The sequence below is a fragment of the Oncorhynchus mykiss genome, chromosome 3 (assembly GCF_057628025.1).
Source record: "Oncorhynchus mykiss isolate SJ-2025 chromosome 3, ASM5762802v1, whole genome shotgun sequence".
NCBI lineage: Eukaryota > Metazoa > Chordata > Actinopteri > Salmoniformes > Salmonidae > Oncorhynchus > Oncorhynchus mykiss.
Genome location: NC_143024.1, coordinates 73,440,369 through 73,463,418, shown reverse-complemented (window position 1 = coordinate 73,463,418; position 23,050 = coordinate 73,440,369). Strand labels below are relative to the sequence as shown.

Genomic DNA, 23,050 nt, shown 5'->3' with positions numbered 1-23,050 from the left:
AAAGTGACTTACAGTAGTAGTATGTAGTTGTTTTGTCTCACCTGAGCCAAGTTCTGTACACTTCCTCTGATGTCATGAAGGACCCGTCTGAGCTGCATCTCAGTGGTAGACAGGGCTGGTGGAAGGTGGGAATTAGGGGCTGCCCCCATAGGGTCAACTCCATGGGGGTAAGGAAACAGATGATGGTGGCCAGGGAATGGAGTACTGTATGGTTCTCCATAGGGGGCAGTAGAGAGATGTGGAGGCAGTTTGGAAGGTGTGTGTGATGGGTTAGAGTAAGAGCTATGGGCAGTATAATGATTGTTGCTATGAAGGTAGCTGTAAGACCCACTATATGGGTTACCATGGTAGTTATAGTAAGGTGAACTGAAAGGGTCGCTATGGGGCGGGGTATTATATGAGGAGCTGTACGGGGAAAAGGGGTAGTGTGTGCTGTGCGGGAAGTTGTGTGGAAGGGTGCTGCCCATGTTGTAAGTGAAAGGAGGACTCTGGTAAGGATGGTTAGGGGCCATATGATGGGGTAAATTGGGGGCTGTGTGCTGTGGGAGGTTGGGGTTATTGTGTTGGGCTAGGTTGTGTTGTGTGAGGGTAGAGTTAGGGTTGCTGTGTTGAGTGAGGTTAGGGTAATTGAAGTGCGCCAGGTTAGGTTTGCTGTGCTGGGTGAGGTTGAAATCTGGGTTGCTGTGCTGGTTGAGATTTAAGTTAGGGTTGCTGTGCTGGGTGAGGTTTAAGTTAGGGTTGCTGTGCTGGGTGAGGTTTAAGTTAGGGTTACTAGGCTGAGTGAGGTTTAAGTTAGGGTTACTGTGCTGAGTGAGGTTTAAGTTAGGGTTGCTGTGCTGAGTGAGGTTAGGGTTATTGAAGTGGTTCAGGTTAGGGTGGTTATGCTGTGCCAGGTTACGTTGGGTAAGGTTAGGTACGCTACAGGTGCTCCAGGCACGGTGGTGCTCCACCAGAGGTCTCTCTCCCCACTCAGGAGGGGGGCTGTGGCTGTGCAGTGAGATGGTTGAGAGGGTCAGGTGGCGGGGGATGGCGAGGGGGGAAGGGGGGACTCTGCCTTGAAGCTTTCTCAGCTCCCCATCTCTCTGTAGCCCGGGGCCATGAGATGGCTCGGCCTCTCTGTTGATAATTAAGATGGAGCAAAAGCTGCCTCTCTGAAACTCCTCCTCCGGAACCTCTTCTTCCACAATGGACCCCACCTCCAGCTCTACCTGCTCCTCCTCCACCTCCTCCTCCACCTGCACCTCCTCCTCCTCCACCTGCACCTCCTCCTCCTCCACCTGCACCTCCTCCTCCACCTGCACCTCCTCCTCCACCTGCACCTCCTCCTCCTTCACTTCTGGGGTGTATCGGTAGGAAAAGACCGTCCGAGTGCAGTGCCTGACTGTCCCCTGGCCAAACTGGATCCTGACAGAAGAGACCGCACAGGAGGGGCTGAGGAGGGAGGTAGGCAGGGATCGGGACCTCGTCAGGGGGACTCTTCTCCTGAACAGATCCCTCACCTTCCCCTCCATGCAGGGGCCCTGGAGGCCTGGGGACAAGGCCCTCTGCTGGGCCCTGTAGAGGGCCCCGTGGACCCTGGGTGAGGCACTGAAGATGGGGCAGCTGGGTCTAGGGCTGGAGAGCCTGGCATCCATCTCCACCCTGTCAGTCACACCCTCCCTGGCTGGGGCACCAGAGGAGCTGCAGTCAGGGGTCAGGATGGAGCCATGGTCTTCTGTAGGACCAGGCACTGTAGCCATGTCAGGATCAGCCTCAACAGTATGGCAAGTCTCAGGACTTGACTGAGGAGTCTCAGAGGCAGGATAAGAAGCAGCTTCCTCAGCAGTGCTATGCTGCTGGTCCTGCTCTGAGTCTTGGGCCACTCCTCTATCTTCTGGTTTAGGTAACTGGTGGAAGGTGTACTGTGGCACCTCCTGCCGCTGCTCTTCCTCCCCAATAGGGCTCTTGCTCCCACTCCCGTCCTCCTCAAGGCGTTTCTGTAGGACAGAGGGTATCTGCACATCCTCCTCCTCCTGTTCCTCCTTTAACTGCAGCCTCTCAAAGGCAGGGTGTTCAAGGGCTAGAGGAGTGGTCACCTCCCCAGCGTAGGACATCAGCATTGTCTCACAGTCACAGCTGTCAGCGCTCTCCTGTATCTTGAAATTGTTAGCTGAGCCATCAGTAGAGGGGCCCTCTGCAAAACCACTACTGTCTGACTGCTGGTTGGTTGTTCTCAGTTGTTGTTCTGTAATGGAGATAGGGAGGGAGGGAGAGATCAAACAGGCAGAGAGTGAATACAGGACTAAGATTGAATCGCACTACACCGGCTCCGACGCTCATCGGAAGTGGCAGGGCTGGTGCGTATGGCCCAGTACGTCAATGGGGCCAAGCTTCCTGCAATCTCTACCAGGCAGTGTCAGAGGAAGGCCCTAAAAATTGCCAAAGACTTCAGCCACCTTAGTCATAGACTGTTCTCTCTGCTACCGTGCAGGTTGCCCAATTGCAGGACTCCCGACTGTAGACTAACTAGGCCTATGCGCTCATAAATGTGACAAAACACAATCTACAGATATTTTTTATGAATAAGCTATTGATCCTCTGTGGATAAATTATGCTGGTGTAGTACTTTCATTTATGTAATTTATTTATAGAGATAAGAATAATTATATAATTTGGCAAATGTATTTCAATTAATCTGCAGCACTTCCAGCACCCCTTCCTGCAGCGCTGTTTCCTTCCATTCGTTGTGCTCTCGCCAAGGCCAAATAATCAACACCTGTTATTATTCATTCAATTGATTGTGGTCAGTAACTGGCTTACTGGTGCTCTTCCATGCCGTCCCTAGGAGGGGTGGGTCACTTGAGTGGGTTGAGTCACTGACGTGGTCTCTCTGTCTGGGTTGGCGCCCCCCCCCCCCCTTGGGTTGTGCTGTGGCGGAGATCTTTGTGGGCGATACTCGGTCTTGTCTCAGAATGCTAAGTTGATGGTTGAAGATATCCCTCTAGTGGTGTGAGGGCTGTGCTTTGGAAAAGTGGGTGGGGTTATATCCTGTCTGTTTGGCCCTGACCGGGGGTACCATCGGATGGGGCCAGTGTCTCCTGCCTGACCCCTCCGGTCTCAGCCTCCAGTATTTACACTGCAGTAGTTTATGTGTTGGGGGGCTAGGGTCAGTCTGATATATCTGGAGTATTTCTCCTGTGTGAATCTCTCTCTCTCTACCTCTCTCTACCTCTGGACTACCTACAGTGCCTTGCGAAAGTATTCGGCCCCCTTGAACTTCTCTCCAGAAGTTCAGTGAGGATCTCTGAATGATCCAATGTTGACCTAAATGACTAATGATGATAAATACAATCCACCTGTGTGTAATCAAGTCTCCTTATAAATGCACCTGCACTGTGATAGTCTCAGAGGTCCGTTAAAAGCGCAGGGAGCATCATGAAGAACAAGGAACACACCAGGCAGGTCCGAGATACTGTTGTGAAGAAGTTTAAAGCCGGATTTGGATACAAAAAGATTTCCCAAGCTTTAAACATCCCAAGGAGCACTGTGCAAGCGATAATATTGAAATGGAAGGAGTATCAGACCACTGCAAATCTACCAAGACCTGGCCGTCCCTCTAAACTTTCAGCTCATACAAGAAGAAGACTGATCAGAGATGCAGCCAAGAGGCCCATGATCACTCTGGATGAACTGCAGAGATCTACAGCTGAGGTGGGAGACTCTGTCCATAGGACAACAATCAGTCGTATATTGCACAAATCTGGCCTTTATGGAAGAGTGGCAAGAAGAAAGCCATTTCTTAAAGATATCCATAAAAAGTGTCATTTAAAGTTTGCCACAAGCCACCTGGGAGACACACCAAACATGTGGAAGAAGGTGCTCTGGTCAGATGAAACCAAAATTGAACTTTTTGGCAACAATGCAAAACGTCATGTTTGGCGTAAAGGCAACACAGCTGAACACACCATCCCCACTGTCAAACATGGTGGTGGCAGCATCATGGTTTGGGCCTGCTTTTCTTCAGCAGGGACAGGGAAGATGGTTAAAATTGATGGGAAGATGGATGGAGCCAAATACAGGACCATTCTGGAAGAAAACCTGATGGAGTCTGCAAAAGACCTGAGACTGGGATGGAGATTTGTCTTCCAACAAGACAATGATCCAAAACATAAAGCAAAATCTACAATGGAATGGTTCAAAAATAAACATATCCAGGTGTTAGAATGGCCAAGTCAAAGTCCAGACCTAAATCCAATCGAGAATCTGTGGAAAGAACTGAAAACTGCTGTTCACAAATGCTCTCCATCCAACCTCACTGAGCTCGAGCTGTTTTGCAAGGAGGAATGGGAAAAAATGTCAGTCTCTCGATGTGCAAAACTGATAGAGACATACCCCAAGCGACTTACAGCTGTAATCGCAGCAAAAGGTGGCGCTACAAAGTATTAACTTAAGGGGGCTGAATAATTTTGCACGCCCAATTTTTCAGTTTTTGATTTGTTAAAACAGTTTGAAATATCCAATAAATGTCGTTCCACTTCATGATTGTGTCCCACTTGTTGTTGATTCTTCACAAAAAAATACAGTTTTATATCTTTATGTTTGAAGCCTGAAATGTGGCAAAAGGTCACAAAGTTCAAGGGGGCCGAATACTTTCGCAAGGCACTGTACCTCTGGACTACCTACCTCTGGACTACCTACCTCTGGACTACCTACCTCTGGACTACCTACCTCTGGACTACCTACCTCTGGACTACCTGGCATGATGACTACTTGCTGTCCCCAGTCCACCTGGCGCCACTTCTGCTCCAGTTTCAACTGTTCTGCCTGCGGCTATGGAACTCTGACCTGTTCACCGGACGTGCTACCTGTCCAATACCTGCTGTTTTCAACTCTCTAGAGACAGCAGGAGCGGTAGAGATATTCTAAATGATCTGCTATGAAAAGCCAACTAACATTTACTCCTGAGGTGCTGACCTGTTGCACCCTTGATAACTACTGTGATTATTATTATTTGACCATGCTGGTCATTTATGAACATTTGAACATCTTGGCCATGTTCTGTTATAATCTCCACCCAGCAAAGCCAGAGGAGGACTGGCAACCCCTCATAGCCTGGTTCCTCTCTAGGTTTTGGCCTTTCTAGGGAGTTTTTCCTAGCGACCGTGCTTCTACACCTGCATTGCTTGCTGTTTGGGGTTTGAGGCTGGGCAGCACTTTGAGATATCAGCTGATCTAAGAAGGGCTATATAAATACATTTGATTTGATTTAGAGCTTATGGTGTAGGAGGCCTACTGTTACTATAATATTTAAAATAATATTTCAGCAAGTAACCTAGCCTACAATTACAAGAGAGTAAAATCAGTAAATCAATGAAGTCAAAAGTTGTTTAAGCTATATTGTTATTGAAACAATGTAGGCTTTATGACCTATATGACTTGTATTCGCATCAGTAGGCTAAGTGACTGAAATGCATCAGAAAAGTATTGGAAAGTTCAGGAAAACATCAGGGAAGCTCATCAGGTAGGCTATAGGCCTAATTATGTGTGTGTTGAGAAAATCTGCATTGCTTTCATTTGCTTAACTAATGATCATGAGCACTCACCTCAATGTAGCTAACATTTCCCAGCCTAATTGTGACCAAATATCCAAAGAGATTCACTGAAAACAAAAATCTGTCCATGATTGATTTATCGAGATGAGTTTCCATGCTTGTCGCAAAGCAGCACCATGACGCTGTCCCAATTATCAGTTGACCACACATGTCAATTGCTTTACATTTATTATAACCAGTGGTGTACCAGTGGTGTAGTGCTGTTTGTTTAGTTAGCCTACTGGAACTGCATTTTATTTGTATTACCATTCTTATTATTAAACCAGCATTTCTGAATGAAAGATGGTACTGACATGAAGCCTATTGTTTAAATTATTTTAGAATATACAGTACCAGTCAAAAGTTTGGACACCTACTCATGCAAGGATTTTTCTTTATTTTTACTATTTTCTACATTGTAGAATAATAGTGAAGACATCAAACTAAATGTTGTTCCTTCTTAATGCGTTTGAGACAATCAGTTGTGTTGTGACAAGGTAGGGGTGGTATACAGAAGATAGCCCTATTTGGTAAAAGACCAAGTCCATATTATGGCAAGAACAGCTCAAATAAGCAAAGAGAAACGACAGTCCACCATTACTTTAAGACATGGTCAGTCAATACGGAAAATTTGAATAACTTTCTAAGTTTAGTCAAATACAGTCGCAAAAACCATCAAGCGTTATGATGAAACGGTCTCTCATGAGGACCGACACAGGAAAGGAAGATCCAGAGTATGCTCAGCATATGTGGGAAGTCCTTCAAGACTGTTGGAAATGCATTCCAGGTGAAGCTGGTTGAGAGAATGTCAAAAGTATGCAAAGCTGTCATCAAGGCAAAGGGTGGCTACTTTGAAGAATCTAAAATATATTTTGATTTGTTTTTGGTTACTACATGATTCCATGTGTTATTTCATAGTTTTTATATCTTCACTATTATTCTACAATGTAGAATATTTTTAAAAATAAAGAAAAAACCCTTGAATTTGTAGGTGTGTCCAAACTTTTGACTGGTACTGTACATACAATGCATCATCCAAATTGCATGATTGGCAATGGTACTGTAAATGGCTAAAAGGAAAATGCTAATTAATATTTTAAAAATCTAAAACACCAAATTAAGCCTACCTTATCGTAAATAATGCCATCATTAATGTCAATCGTGAATCCTAATTCTTCATGTTTTACAGTTGAAACGGCCATGCTGCATGCATGCCAACCATTTGATCCCAACCAGTTTCATGGGAATATGCATTTGGATCTTCTTGAATGACGTACGGGTGGCTACCCAGCCGAACTAATCACATTTCAGAGCAGATGGAGTTAAACACAGCTCCGCATGAGAAAGAAATAAAAAAATTCAGCACAATTATCCTAAATTGTCATAAGAGATGACATGGTGTTTTTGGAATAACCGTAGCCTGACATTATGCTAGCATATTCGGTGTGTTATGTAGATGACTAATTGATCATTAAGTGATCTTGCTAGACAGCACCATTCTGAGAAGTGGCGAGCGTCGCTCTGCTGCGCTCCAGCAGCACTACAGCCCTGATCATAACAGCTGGATAACTTCGGGAGTTTCATTTAACCACAGCTCTATGAACTAAGTGGCGCATTAAATTCAGTTTTCATTTTTTACACCATTGCAGCAGCGCAAAAGATTCGGTCCTGACCAAAAATCGTAGCCAGGTCCCGGTGACGTCCATGATGACCATCAATCTGGGTTTTCAACAAAATAAGTAATCAACATTTTCATACGAATTACGAGACACATTGCACTGAGTAAAAAAACAATCTGTGTTCCATTGGTATCTTTGCAACACAGGGATATGACACACTTGCATTGCATCTACAATAGACGGGTTTGCTGACAACGCCATGAAAACGATGCGCACGTGTCAATGGGGCTGAAGGCCGTGTGTTGTTATGGTTCTGGATGGACAGATAGCTAGCTAGCAAAAATCACAAGAAACGGCCATGTGGTGAATCACAAGGGGCTCGTTTGATCTTGTTCTTGATACCATGTCTTGTTTTGAGATGTTTTGACTGATGTCATGTCTATGCTAATATGGCTCAAATTTGCTAGCCTGCGAACCACCTAACCAACAACTAACAATGTATTTGAGACAAGTGCTCATTCTGCAACTGTATGTTTTCAACATGTTATCAACAATCTAAGCCAACCCCATCTGTTTTGCCCCATAGTGGCGCAAGTGTCTGTTTTGTTGTAAACAACCAACCCATCTCAACAACTTGTATTATACACACATTTATTTTATTTTTTTTAAGTACAGAGTTATCCACCAGAGGGCAGACGTCATCCATTTAGTTGACTTCAGCTCCATTTATTTTGGGTTATAGTGATTCCCTGAAGAGCACATCCCTGAGGCTCTATGTTCTAATAGAGTATCATGATCAGTAGGAAAATAAATATACTGAGTTGTTATATAAGGTTTAATCTAATAAAACATGTATAAATTCCTGAGGAAAATGGCGCTTTGTTTTAGATGGGTCACTCAATTATAATGGATTGTCACAGGTCCATGTGTTCTAAGTAGCAATATGGAAAATTCCATCAGAGTACACTACAGTAGTATTTAAATACTTTGCAAGACAACAAAGTGTTAGTGATTATGTTAGTGATTATTTGAGAGATGGTGATTATGCCAGTGAACTCATTTTACTGATCAACAACAGAACATATGGTTTTGTAATGTAATAAAGTGATTGATCATATCAGTGGATATCCATGTTGGAAAGTTTGGTAACACCTTACATCAATCTGAAAAGTATTATGACTTGTTATAAGCATGTATGAGCCTTTATAATGTCTTATAAGGTGTATAACATGAATGCCAGACTCACCACTGCCTGCTCTAGAGGGGCTGCAAGTTCCAAGTAGAGCTTCACTCTTATTACTCTGGACCTGAGAGGATAGATAAAAAATGTACGTTTTACTTTCTTAATTCCTACAGTATGTGGAACATAATGCTTCCACAGTGACTTGTATTGTGTGGTGAAACAAAGCCAAACAGAAAAACACTTGGGGCAACTTCTACACTGACACACTTCTGATGCATACAGCCCCCTCCCTCCAGTTACTGTAACTATTACCCCATTCTGCTAGATCTGGAGGGAGAGGAGGGACAAACTGCAGATGGAGTCACAATAATAACTTGGTCTCCAGGGTCCTCCATATGCTCTCTTACTGTTCTTACTTATTTATAGACGCAAGTTCGTGACCTTAGCTTTTCACAATATCTGCTAGGACAGCTAAAACCAAGGTTTAAAAAAAACAGCCCAGTGTGAGAACCAGGAGATGAAGATAAGAACAAAACGGTATATTGAACTGGGAGGGCAGTATAGCGAAACTCAGTCAAGAATTTAACCCCTTTCCACAACTCTGTTTCTCCGGACTGTCCTACCTCCTTCTCAAACTGGAGGGAGCAGTGCAACAGTAAAACTAAGCCAAGATTTGAACCCCCCTCAACCCGTGTGTGAGTATGGTCCTCCTACCTCTTCCATCTCAAAGGAATCCTTGGCCTGCGTGTGGTGGTGGGTGATGTGAGCGTTGTGCATCAGGCTGTAGTTAGGTTCTTCGTCTGGGGTTGATCGGATGGCCCTCTGATGGATTTCCTGGTGCTCTTTCTCCAGGTCAGCCTCGCTGCACAGGCTCAGATCACCCTCCTGGGCCTCCTCAGGGACTACACTGACAGTGAACGAAATGTGATTTTCTCCACTTCCTGTCAACGCCAGGCCATTTCCATTTAGCTTAGGACTGTCTCCATTCATTCCAGCGTGGTGTCCGTTGATGCTCAGGGGGGCTTCAGCGCTGCCTCTAGAGTGGCTGTCCTCAGTCAACATCGCCGGGGAAGTAGATTCCTTCTTCATGAAGGCCTTCTGCTTGAGCTCCCCCTTGTGGCCGGAGTCAGTAGTGATGGCGCTGTCCCCTGTACCTGGACTCAATTGGTCTGCTTGTTTCTCTGTGGTAGTAGACAGGGCTGTGGGGCTATGAGAGACTTCCTCTGCTGCCCCACCCAACAGGTTATGCTTGGTGATGGTCTTCTTTAGGATCTTGGCTGCGTTCAGGGCTGAGTTGTTCCTCGTCAGAGGAGAAGGAGTGATGATGGTAAGGGGTTCCCCATCCAGGCTGCAGATCTTTTGGACGTGCTGGCCCGACACCTGGGAGTAGAGATGGAATAATTCGTTGGCCACTGTGGTCAGGACCGCGATCTGACGGAAACGACCTTTAGGGGGAAAGAAAGAGAGAGGAAACTGGAATTAAAATACAAATTCTAGTTTAGGGGAAGAAAGAGGGAGTAAACTTGATAAACTAAGAATCAAAATAGAAACAATGAGCTCCTGAGTTCTTTGACCCAAGACTCTAGCTAGCTAGTCTCCAGAAAGCCTGTTTATATTTGTCTCTCTTAGCAGCAGATTCAGCCCTCATGGGTGCAGTTCATTTGGAGGATGATGAAAGCGAAAGCTGCATCATGACAATAAAATCAGCTTTACAGGCACAGAAAGGCACAGGCTGTCACAGCTCACAGGGCAACCATAATTCCAATGATCAGTATGCTGTACATAAAATCAACACTGTTACAAAACAGAAACAGCAAGGCCTTCAGTTAGTGACGAAACTTCTCACAAACTTAACTGGGAGGGGTTGTTATGTTTGTTCCTTTTATAATGACAAACCGGGGCGTAGGTTTAACTACTTTTAATGAACATATACTTCAGCTAGAAAACTCCATGTTTAGCCATGCAAGGCATTCTTCAACCCCCTGCCTAGCCTGCTGGGTAACGCAATCTAAACGTTATTAACACATAACAACACAGGGGTGAAACTTCAAAAGGAATTTATGAGAGAGTCTCATCTATCCCTTTAATGTGCTAATCTAGACCAGATCAAGATAAAACTGACTCGAGAGCTGCTACAACACAGCATTTCTTACTGGGCCTCGGTCCAGCAGTTTACAGACAACAGGCTATGTTCCACACACACTCTGTCCTTTTCTGTTCTTCTCTGGCTGGCCAGCCATTGTGTCCCTTCCTGTTCCTCTCTGGCTGGCCAGCCATTGTGTCCCTTCCTGTTCCTCTCTGGCTGGCCAGCCATTGTGTCCCTTCCTGTTCCTCTCTGGCTGGCCAGCCATTGTGTCCCTTCCTGTTCCTCTCTGGCTGGCCAGCCATTGTGTCCCTTCCTGTTCCTCTTTGGCTGGCCAGCCAATGTGCGGTGTGTCATCCATTATTACACCACCTACAAGACTACCACATCTTAACCTACACCTACCCTACCACTACATCCTACCCCTAAGCCACCACCACATCCTACCCCTACCCCACCATCACATCCTACCCCACCATCACATCTTACCCCTGCCCCTACCACCACGTCCTACCCCTACCCTCCCACCACGTCCTACCCCTACCCCACCACCACATCCTACCCCACCGCCACATCCTACCCCTGCCCCACCGCCATATCCTACCCCACCACCACCGCATCCTACCGCACCACCACCGCATCCTACCCCACCACCACCGCATCCTACCACCTATCCCACTGCTACTCTGCACTCCAGGTGACACTCAGAACCACAACTCATTATTTTCATCACTACCTGTAGGTCTGCAAGTATGTACATGCCAGCACATGGCTGTATGTCTGGATTTTATGACAGAGAACAGTAATACGATCAGTGTTTCCAGGCCATACAGTGTTTTCACAGCTCGAAGGAAGGGGGGGGGGGGGGGGGGGGGGCGAAATCATGGGAAAGAGAGCGAGAGAGAGAGAGCCAATGCATGCATGAACAAGAGAGCAATAGAAAGACAAAGCAAGACAGTTGGAGGCAAACCGAGAGAGTGTTAACATACTTGTCAGGGCATAGTTGGGTTTTTCCATCTCTGTGCGTTGTAGCTGTGCTTCCAGGTACATCTTGAGATCGATGCCCTTAGCACAAGAGGGGCTGTTAAAGAAGCGCAAGGGGATCTTTGAGGCGATATCCAGCTCCTCCCGGCCAAACCCCAGGTTATACAGGATCTCTTCTGGATCCTCTTCATATAGGTCCAACAACTCAGACACACTGGAGACAAAGTGAATGCATGAATGCATAGAAAATACACTGTTGAAATAATGCAGTGCTGAACCATTAATGAAACATAGATGAAAAGTCTGAGATAAAACATAGATACTTCCAAACTTCTTGGCTAACTAACTTTAGAAGCAGTATTTTATTAAACTTGATATAAACCTACCAACTTTTAGCTCTTTCTTGGGACCTAAAATGTTCTGGTTACCATACTAATAATGAAGTGCTGTAATATATGAATGAACCAGAGCACTCTAAACCTTATTTGGCTGGCTTCAGTTCAAACCCAGAAGGGCAGAAACCAACCACAGAGCTTGGCTCAGGCTCAGGGCCTGCCCATCTGAGTGTCTACTACTCACCTGGATACACTGGTGCTGCTCTTCCCTGAGCCTATTGAGTTCATACTCCTGTTCTGTAGGAACTGGCTCCTCTTGTCCTTTGCACATATCCCATAGCTGGGGAGCAGAGTGAGCAAGCAGTGATCGGTACAGTATTCACACCACAGCCACAGAGAGTAAGACTACTGCTGGGACTGAACTTGAGGGGGTGAGGAGTGGCCAATAGCATAAGGGGGGGAGGGGGTCTTACCAGGGTGTCTCTGCTTTGGCACTGTTGGGCTGAAGGTGGTTGGCTGCAGGGAGGAGAAAGAAAGAAATTAATACAGGAGCTTTGCACACTGCTCTGTGCTTTGGTAAGCTGGCTCAGTATAAAGTAATTCACAAATTTCTCTTCAAAGTCCATCTGTCATAATTAACTTGTTACACTGTAGAAAATACTGATAAAGAAGAAAAAAAAACATTTCTACTTCTGTAAAACATACAATCAAGGTGACTGCTGTCAAGCATTTGTGATCAAGGACAACAGATATGAAACATCACAGAATGGTTTGATTTTGCAGTGATTCCAAGTCAACCATTTCTAAAAATATGAAGCCTCCCCTTTCCCACATATAACATAAGCAAAAGAGTCCACTGTCAAAATGAGAATCCCCAGAACCAAATCCTCGTCTTTGAGACAAAGAGGAACATAATGACAGAGTGATGGTTTAGAAACAGACAGTAAAGACGGTCCTCCTGAAGTCTGGACTAGCCTCATCTGCCAGGAAAAAAAATACTGTTCCGAATCTGATGGCTTCTTCCAGGCTGCCTTAGTGACGCAAAGAATACGTGGATGCCTGACTGTCTCAACCAGGACCTGGGTTCAAATACTATTCTAAATATAATACCATTTGAAATTCTTTATCTGAGCTTAATTGAGCTTTCTTGGTGTGATCGATCAATAGAATAGTCCCAAAACAGTAAACTCCAGCAGGCTAGAGCAAACAAAGTATTTCAAACACTTCGAATAGTATTTGAACCCAGGTCCTGGTTGAGACAAAGATGGGAGAGTACACAATGTCAGTTGTCTGCCTGGAAATTGAACAAACACAAATCAGCCTAACTGGTTCTTTAACCTCTAAGAGCAGGATAATCATCAAAGCATGAGATTCCATTGAATTACTCTTAATTCTCTTGTTGTGTGAACATTAACAGTAGCAAAACGTGGTGATGTTTTTCTATATGCATCCATCTATCCACATCATTGCCACTCCCTGATGGAGTGGATTGGAGCCAGAAGGGTGAAGGGCCCTCAAGTCTCTGTTGAGACTTGTACATTGTAGTTCCGCTAGGCCGGAGATTGAGTAAGATTGACTAATCATGGGGCGTTATGACATGGACACAATGGAACACTTATCTCAGGTTTGACTGGGGCCCCTTGCCTTGCATAGGTATGTCCCAAATAACACCCTAATACCCAAATTGTCTCTCGTCAAAAGTAGTGCACTTTATAGGGAACAGGGTGCCATTTGGAACACAACCTGAGACAAGTCAGAGCAGACCTTAATAGGAGCCAACCTTAGCACAACACACTAGCTACCACCCACTGTCTCTGGTCTGCACAAACACAATAGTAATGTGTGGAGTGCAACCATGCAGTACAAAATCTGACTGACCCCATCTCTCAAAGAGACCAACATACAGTAGCACATCAGAGAGCATGCATCACTACAGCTGTTGAGCTGAGTGGAAGAATGAGAAACATGTAGTTTAGTCACAGCTTTGACAGCACCAACCATGCACTACCAACAATAAACCTCAAAGCCATTCCATACAGGTCTGATGGGAAACTCAGCAACAAAAAAACTTCCCTTTTTCAGGACTATGCTTTTCAAAGATCCACAGGTGCATGTTCATTAATTGTTTATGGTTCATTGAACAAGCATGGGAAACAGCGTTAAAACCCTTGACAATGAAGATCTGTGAAGTTACTTGGATTTTTACAAATTATCTTTGAAAAACAGGGTCCTGAAAAAGGGACTTTTCTTTTTTTCTGAGTTTATAAGCGCCCACTAAATGATATAGTATTATGTTCGGTCGTAAGAGCAGCAACAGCAGCTTTTTGTAGCTTTCGTAAAAACTAAAGAGCCAAGCACTCCTACAATGAGAAGTTCTAGCTCTTAATTGTTTGGCCACACAGATTTTCTGTCTCTCAAATTGCACCCTATTACCTATATAGAGCACTACTTTTGATCAGGGCCCAGCCTAGTCGCTCTAGAAGGCTCATTAACAGCTGAAACTGCCATAGAAGTGGTGTGGTCCTAGATCAGGGATTGGCAACTTGCGAGCAAAACAATTTAGCAACCCACCTTTGACAGCGTAGAGAAAAAAATTGGAGGGCCCCCCCGTTCGGTAATTGGACCATGATTACTAGAAGTTTAGATAGCTGGCTAGACTAATTTACATGGGCAAATTGAGTGACTATCAGTGACTGACATAACAGAAAAACTGCTGATGCACAACCACATTTCGAAATTGCACCTTGTGTATTCTACTAATCTAACTCTCAACAGTAAAAATAATAAAATATGTGGCAGACAGGGCCCTCCAGTTGCCCATCCCTGTCCTAGATTGTATTGCTTTAGTGACCCCCCCCCCCTACACACACACACACCCCTCCCCCAAACACATCTTGTCACTTACCCTCAGCTCCCAGAGAAAAGTAGTCTTCAAAGCTGCAGCCATTCTTTAGCACTCCTGTAAAGTACAGTTAGTTCAATTGTGTTCGTGAGTGTCATCTTCCATAGAGGGGTCATATTAGTTTTTAGACCAAACCATTCAAAACGCAACAGATGCTATCCTTAGAAGACCAATTTTAGGGATGGTCTGACAAACACTACTGTAGGTCTGCAACTGCTGCAAACGTGGAAGACTGACACCGGTGGACGCGGTACATTGAGCCCATGCAAAAAACATACTGTATCTCTAGCATAAACAGACAGACTTTGATGTTTTATTTATAATGCTAATTAGATGTCCACACGACATAAACTCTAGCGGGTTAAGCACACAAATAGAACTGTTTGTTTTACATTTCATTTAACCTTTACTTAACTAGGCAAGTCAGTTCAGAACAATTTTTTATTTACAATGACGGCCTACCCCGGCAAAACCCTAACGACGCTGGGCCAATTGTGCGCCCGCCCTATGGAACTCCCAATCACGGCCGGTTGAAGTACAGCCTGGAATCGAACCAGGGTCTGTAGTGATGCCTCTAGCACTGAGCTGTAGTGCCTTAGACCTCTGCGCCACTTGTATAGTGCATTCGGACTCCTTGATTTTTTTCCCCCACATTTTGTTACGTTAAAAATCCTCAATCTACACACATAATAATGACAAAGCTCCATAATGACAAAGCGAAAACATGTTTTTAGACATTTTTGAAAATGTAAGTATTCAGAACCTTTGCTTATATGTCTCGAAATTGAGCTCTGGTGCATCCGGTGTCCATTGATCATCCTTGAGATGTTTCCACAACTTGGTTGGAGTCCACCTGTGGTAAATTGAATTGATTGGACATGATTTGGAAAGGCACACACCTGTCTATGTAAGGTCCCACAGTTGACAGTGCATGTCAGTGCAAAAACCAAGCCATGAGGTCAAAAGAAATCTGGGGAAGGGCACCAAAACATTTCTGCCATATTGAAGGTCTCCAAGAATACAGTGGCCTCCATCATCTTAAATGGAAGAATTTTGGAACCATCAACACTCTTCCTAGAGCTGGCTGCCTTGCCAAACTGAGCAATTGGGGGAGAAGGGCCTTGGTCAGGGAGGTGACCAAGAACCCAATGGTCACTCTGACAGAACTCCAGAGTTGCTCTGTGGAGATGGGAGAACCTTCCAGAAGGACAACCATCTCTGCAGCACTCCACCAATCAGGCCTTTATGATAGAGTAGCCAGACTGAAGTCATTCCTCAGTAAAAGGCACATGGCAGCACGCTTGGAGTTTGCCAAAAGGCACCTAATGACTCTCAGACCATGGGAAACAAGATTCTCTGGCCTGAATGCCAAGCGTCACATCTGGAAGAAACTTGGCACGATCCGTACGGTGAAGCATGGTGGTGGCAGCCTCATTCATTGCAGATGTTTTTCAGTGGTAGGGACTGGGAGACTGGTCAGCATCAAGGGAAAAACGAACAGAGCAAAGTACAGAGAGATCATTGATGAAAACCTGCTCCAGAGCCCTCAGGACCTCAGACTGGGGCAAAGGTTCACCTTCCAACTGAACAATGACCCAAAGCCCACAGCCAACACAACGCAGTAGTGGCTTCGGGACAAGTCTCAATGTCCTTGAGTGGCCCAGCCAGAGTCCGGACTTGAAAATAGCTGTGCAGCGACGCTCCCCATTCAACCTGACAGAGATTGAGAGGATATTCAGAGAAGAATGGGAGAAACTCAGCAAATACAGGTTTGCCAAGCTTGTAGCGTCATACCCAAGAAGACTGGAGGCTGTAATCGCTGTCAAAGGTGCTTCAACAAAGTACTGAGTAAAGGGTCTGAATACTTATCTAAATTTCATATTTATTTATTTTTTTGTGTGCAAAAAATTATAATTTTTGCTTTGTCATCATGGGGTATTGGGTGATGAGAGGGACAAAACATTTTAATCAATTTTAGAATAAGGCTGTAATGTAACAAAACATGGAAAAAGTATAGGGGTCTGAATACTTTCCGAATGCATTGTATACCCTACAGTAGACTACATAACCATTCAAATAAAAACCTTGGCACGTGCCTGTAAAAAACATTTTGAACAGCCTACTACAGACAAACACTTTAAACCAAGACACAAATGTACCGTTAAATACCTTCCTACCTGGTTGGTAAATCTTACCTACTGTAGATAGCCATTGATCAAAGGGCACCAGCAGCCCATATAGTTTGCATTACCAGGAAGAGCAGGAAAATACAGGGAATCCAAATGTTATTCCTTTTAGCTCAGGATACTTGTATCATGCCTGAGTCTGTTTCTTACTTCAATTTAGAAGCACAATAACAGTTTGACAAAGCTACCAACTGGTAACTGGAGTGAGTGTGGGTGTATGAGTACAGAAGCTGGCTCGTACGCTCCAAAGTACACTAGGGCTCCAAGGTGGGGTGTGGTGAGACAGTTGCGAAATACTCCACAAACACCCCCTTGGCGCACACACACACACACACGCACCTCTCCACATGATCTTTTTCCATATGAGAGTTAGTTTTATAAAATAGGACTGATGTTATAGTAGAGGGGAATTCACCCTTGGACTGAGTGCTGCTCTGTTCATCCAGAGAGGCCCCAAGAGGAGTCCTGTGAAGAGACATAAATACACCGTTAGGCGGGAACAAACTCAATATACTTAAAAATGACCAAAACCTAATTGAAACTGTGTAGAAATAATGGACCTATATTCATACAGAAGACTGAATGTGTCCCCCGGGGCTAAATGAGTTCAACACCCCTGGTCTCTAGTGTCCTACTAACACTGTGCTGGCTCATTTCCTCACACAGGAAGACCCATACACAAACACTACAACCGTTTTATCTTTTTGTCAACTACCCACATATCAGCAGATCAAGTCACACCCAATCCTACTGTACAGTAGTACTATAGTTACTGTATCATGTAAATCTTGTTTGACATAAAGATCCCACACACAGAACAATGTTCTCGTTGGCTGACCCTTGCTCCATATTCGTCGCCAAACCCTCTGGCTCCAGGTCATCTATAAGTCTTTGCTAGGTAAAGCCCCACCTTATGTCAGCTCACTGGTCACCCTAGCAGCAGCAGCAGCACCCCGCACCCCCCCCCCCCCCCCCCCCCGTAGCACGCACTCCAGCAGGTCACCCCCAAAGCCAAATCCTCCTTTGGCCGCCTTTCCTTCCAGTGACTGGAGCGAATTGCAAAAATCACTGAAGCTGGAGACTCATATCTCCCCCACTATCTTTAAGCATCAGCTGTCAGAGCAGCTCAGATCACCTGTACTACCTCATCCACATATTGTTATTTATTTTTTGCTCCTTTGCACCCTAGTATCTCTACTTGCACATTCATCTTCTGCACATCTATCACACCAGTGTTTAATTGCTAAATTGTAATTATTTCGCCACTACTGCCTATTTATTGCCTTACCTCATTTGCACACACTTTGTATCGATTTTTTTTCTAGATTCAGGCGCGCTAGATTAGGGTTTGAGTGAAAACCTACAGGCCAGTATCTCTCCAGGAACAGGGTTGGAGAGCCCTGCTCTAGTCTAAGGTAGCACATTACATAACATCCCTAACCCTGCTCTAGCTGGCTCCTAGGTCTCTACCTCACCTCTCCGTCTATAGATCAAACTACATATGGTCACTATCCCAGACCTATGCTTTCTGATGTGACCTACTCTATTCTAATCTTACTGTACTTCTATAATGAGTCAGTCAGACCAACTCAAGTCTATATGCTAATTATTCATGTAAAATCTAGGTTAACTAAACTTGGAACAGATGTCTGTAGGCCTATACCAGCGCCCTGCCATAATGAATATTTCATAAAAGGACATTATTGACATTGTGTAAAACCCTCAATCAACATCATGTGATTTTCTGTTTGCTCTCTCCCACTATCTCACTCGGTCTTACTCATGTACGTAGGTTCGTGGGGGATTTTCAACCAACTAGAATATTTGACTGAATAAATTATTCTGAGTTCCATGGTAATGTTTGTTTAACTTGCGCACTAAAGTACAGCGATGAACCCTAATAAACCCTAATAGTAAGCAACATTCTTCCGGGAGACATTTAACCTGTCACGCAGGCAAACTCAAGCAGGGAATTATTATTATTATTATTTTTAAATATACTTAAATCATACTTCATATTTTAAGTATATTGAATATTATCAAATTGGAACAATTTTAAATACATTTAATGTCAATTTGATTTGTATTTTATTAGCACTTAAGTATATTAAATATATTTAAAATGATATAAATTGGGACTTTATGTACCTTCTTAGTATATCAGATGAAGAGCAAAACAAATATTCTTTGAATGCACATTAAGTACATTTTATGTGTATTGCTCATAAATTAGAAATTTACTCAAATTGTATTGTGATTAGAATTCCTATATTTTCTTTGCAAAAAAAAGTGTATTTATGTATTTATAATGTGTTTCAAGTATACTTTTACAAATACACTTTGACTCATTAACCGCATTAGCTATTGTAATTGAACCAATGTTATGCCAATGTTATTATTACATGCTATTTACAATTTACAAGTAACCCTTTTGAGAACTGTGCACCATTGGTATTTAACACATTTGGTGGTTCACATTAAGGACCCAGGCCTTCCTCATTAACATTTCAATACATGTGTAATATGTCATGTGTAATTAAAAGTACAACATTATTCAGTTTGAAAATGAATATCAAAACATTTGAATAAACTAAATATGAGAAACAATATCATATTATAAATCAAAACTTCAACTGCAAAAAAAGGATGCTATCATTTTCAACTTTTGCTGCACTTTTCTGAACAGGAATTCAGAAAATACTTCAAAACTCATTATTGGCAGTGAAACTACAGTAACTTGCAACATAATTCATACCCCTTGGATGTATTCACATTTTGTTGTTAAAGTGGGATTAAAATTGAATTAATAAAACATTTAAAAAGTCAATCTACACAAAAGACTATATTAAAGTGAAAGATATCTATAAAAAAAATAAAGATCGCTAGAAATGAAATAACTAAAATATAGTAATTGCGTAAGTATTCAGCTGCCTGAGTCAATACATGCTGGAAACACCGTTGGCAGCCATTACAGCTGGGAGTCTTCCCGGACAAGTCTTGAAGATTATCTCTTTATTCTTTTCAGAATTCTTCATGCTCTGTCAAGATGTTGGTGCTCATGGCTACACAGAAATGTTCAAATCTTGCCATAGATTTTCAAGCAGACTTAAGTCAAAACTTTAGTGCCTTGTTTGTTAAATACAAAATGTATGTTTTGGAATTCTGAATATTTGTATTCTTATTTTCATTCTGTCATTTAAATCATTATTGTGGCGTCACTACAATGTTGTTGATCCATCCTCAGTTCTTCCATCACTGACATTCAACTCTGTAACTATATTACAAATCCCCAATGGCCTCATGAGCAGTTTCATTCCTGTCCTGCAGCTCACAAGGATGACCATCTTTGATTTGTCTGGGTGGTTTAATACATAATCCACAGCATACAGTAGTTATTAACTTCACCATGCTTAAAGAGATATTCAATGTCTGATTTGATATTGTTACCGATCTACCAATCACTGCCCTTTTATGAGGCTTTCGAAAGACTCCCTGGTCTTTGTAGTTGAATATGTGCTTGAAATTCAATACTTGACTGAGGGAACTCACAGATGTATGTATGGAGGAGAGGAACCGTTAATATTTTTATGACTATGTCAACCCCTACTGTTTCACACAGAGTCCATGTAACATATTCTGTGATTTGATAAGCCAAATTCTCCTGAACCAATTTAGGCTTGCCAAAACAAAGAGGCTGAACACTTATGCAATGACTATATTTGAATTTTTATTTCATTGTTTTCTTCCACTTTGACATTAGAGTATTTAGAGTTAATTGTTGACAACAAATGACAAATAAATCCATTTTAATCCCGCTTAACACAAAATGTGAAGAAATCCAAGGGGTATTAATACTTTTGCAAAGCACTGTATCACACAAGCAGTTTCATTAAAAAAAACATCTATGCTACAACTTAAAAACAACTCCAAGTGTATTTTGAAATGTGTTGAAGTTTGATAATATATTTATAGTATGAAAAAACAATGAATATAAAGTACACTTTTAATAAGTGTGTTGAAGTGTAGTGATATTACAGTTATACTTAAGATGTATTTTTATAGTACATCTCATATTTGAAGTATATTATTTTAATGTTTAGTATATTTAAGTATACTAAACAAGCTGTAAAAGGTAACCAATAGTCATACCAAACAATGACTACCCCGAGAAGCCAGCCATCCAGTCCCATTTAACCACAAGTCTTTTTTCAAATGATGTCTAACTGCATGTCTTTGAGGATGGCCTAGAAGTGACAATGACAAAAAAGTAAGTATTTACTTTCCTCACTATGCTGACTGAGCTAGTCACTAGGCATTCCACACCAGCCACCCTGATATACAGTGACAGTCAGGAGTTTTATTTACATGCAAATATAAAGGTTTCATTATAATGCCACACTACAATACCTGCAGTCCTTGAGCCAGCTCGCAATCTTCTTAGGGACTGAGAGAAAAAAAACGGAGCAATTCAAAGCCATGTACAACTGTTCAGTTTTCTATAAATGCAATTTAACATTCAATCTACAATGTAGATTACAACTGGATAAAAATAAATAATAATCTGTTTGCTGTTGCAGGATTTTATTCCCTTTTGGGCTTGGTAATTATATAGCAACAAGACCTTAAGTAGGCTTTATTGTTTCATCGTGACTTCCATGGAGCTGTACTGAGCTGTAAAAAGCCAAACTATAATTATTTCTGCCTGCTGCTCCCTCTGTAGCTCATCCCAACGTACCAGGCTCCTCGGCCGGGGCTGTCCTCTCCTCCATAGTGGGATCTGAACACAGTGTCTCCTCGCTGCAACCCTCCTGATCCTGGGTGTCCTGGCTCTCAGAGAGGCCCTGCCAGGAGTCTCTGCTCTGGATCCAGGCCTTCCTCATTATTGTCGCTGCCTTCCATGGGTGATCTATGCTGGGGCTCGCAGCAGTTTCACACTGCTCCATGGTCCGCTCCTGGATCCACAACTCCTCCTCTCCCCTGGCCTGGTCGCTACAGCAGGGGGCAAGTCACCTGTAGCAAATAGGAGGGAGGGGATTGTTATGAGACTAGATGGTAGCCACACACACGCACACACACACACACCTTGCACAAACAAGCCTAACGATACAAAGGAAAGGTATGAAAACATGCCTATGCCTGTAATATAACATCATCCTGCATGATAGCCATGTATGCTCACAGAACAGAACAGCGTTGAGCTGTAAACGAGCAAATATCCAATAACGGAACTGACTTTGGAAAATAAGTTGCTATATCATACAAACAAGATAAAACAAGACTACACACAATTTGTTTCTTTCCATAACTTAGATGGCTAAATGAATTACGACCAGAACACCAAATTAATAAATGTGACAACCTCTTCAAGAACAAGAAGCAGAAGAACACAAAACAATCCGCATGACACACAACACTAATAATACCTGGTGGGAATTCCTCCTTCTGACAGAATTATATCCTAAGAATTCTTCCAAGAATACTAAGGTCACTTCCAAAGCCATCAAATGTAAAAGTAGTTCCCACTCAGCCAGGCAGAGATGTGGGACAGAGGCAGACAGGGTGGATGGATGGATAGACAGAGAGCAAGAAGTCCAACTGACAACAAGTGGAGCAGAAAATGTCGGTTTAGTTGAAAGATTGCGTGCTGGTGCCGAGTCATTTCCTGTTGTGGATCAGCTCTTTCTGAAGTGAGGATAGAGGGATAGACAGAAGGAGGGAGTTCTCACTGGAGTGTATAGGCCAAACCTCGAGGGACAAGAGGCGGCGGCTATTATAATGTTACTTCTATTTCCAGAGTAATCATCTGAAATAATAAGGAATGTAAATAAATAAACAAACACAAAACGACCACTTTGCTCTCAAAACAATGGCGGTGACAGACAGCTATCTAAATGTGTGGGAATCTAAAAAGGGGTAATTAGAAAATACCATTAACTAATAGGATTGTCTATTTAAATGAAGTACAGTGAGACATCTTGAAGATGCAAAGAGTGTCGAACTTAAAACACTTCTGCAGATAATGAACTGATATTCACTTGACAGTTTGTGCTGCATTTTGTGAAGAGGGAGCATGGAGTATATAAGGATGGGGGAAGGGGTTGGAGAATTTAGCATTTTTCAAACAACTTAAGTATTATACCCCAGATTTTAAGCAATTTTTTCTCAGTTGTGTATCTACAGTGCATTCG

The 23,050-nt window shown here is 43.2% G+C and overlaps 1 protein-coding gene across 3 annotated transcripts in view; it reads right to left on the bottom strand.

Moving 5' to 3' along the window:
* The window catches only part of LOC110504376 (protein ITPRID2), a 57,183-nt gene that overhangs the window by 14,837 nt on the left and 19,296 nt on the right, over positions 1-23,050 (bottom strand). The window contains exons 1-11 of one of the 3 annotated variants that reach the window (XM_036974826.2): positions 22,286-22,555; positions 21,598-21,872; positions 21,270-21,306; positions 17,278-17,327; positions 14,680-14,733; positions 12,248-12,290; positions 12,019-12,114; positions 11,445-11,653; positions 9,087-9,817; positions 8,436-8,496; positions 42-2,224 (exon numbers count right to left, since the gene is read on the bottom strand). In XM_036974826.2, coding sequence (XP_036830721.1) covers positions 42-2,224; positions 8,436-8,496; positions 9,087-9,817; positions 11,445-11,653; positions 12,019-12,114; positions 12,248-12,290; positions 14,680-14,733; positions 17,278-17,327; positions 21,270-21,306; positions 21,598-21,805 — 3,672 coding nt within the window. In that variant the 5' untranslated portion in view covers positions 21,806-21,872; positions 22,286-22,555. Of the gene's footprint in view, positions 1-41; positions 2,225-8,435; positions 8,497-9,086; positions 9,818-11,444; positions 11,654-12,018; positions 12,115-12,247; positions 12,291-14,679; positions 14,734-16,871; positions 17,088-17,277; positions 17,328-21,269; positions 21,307-21,597; positions 21,873-22,285; positions 22,556-23,050 lie in introns of those variants that run through there. The other 2 variants (XM_036974825.2, XM_036974827.2) reach the window with 2 other exon arrangements.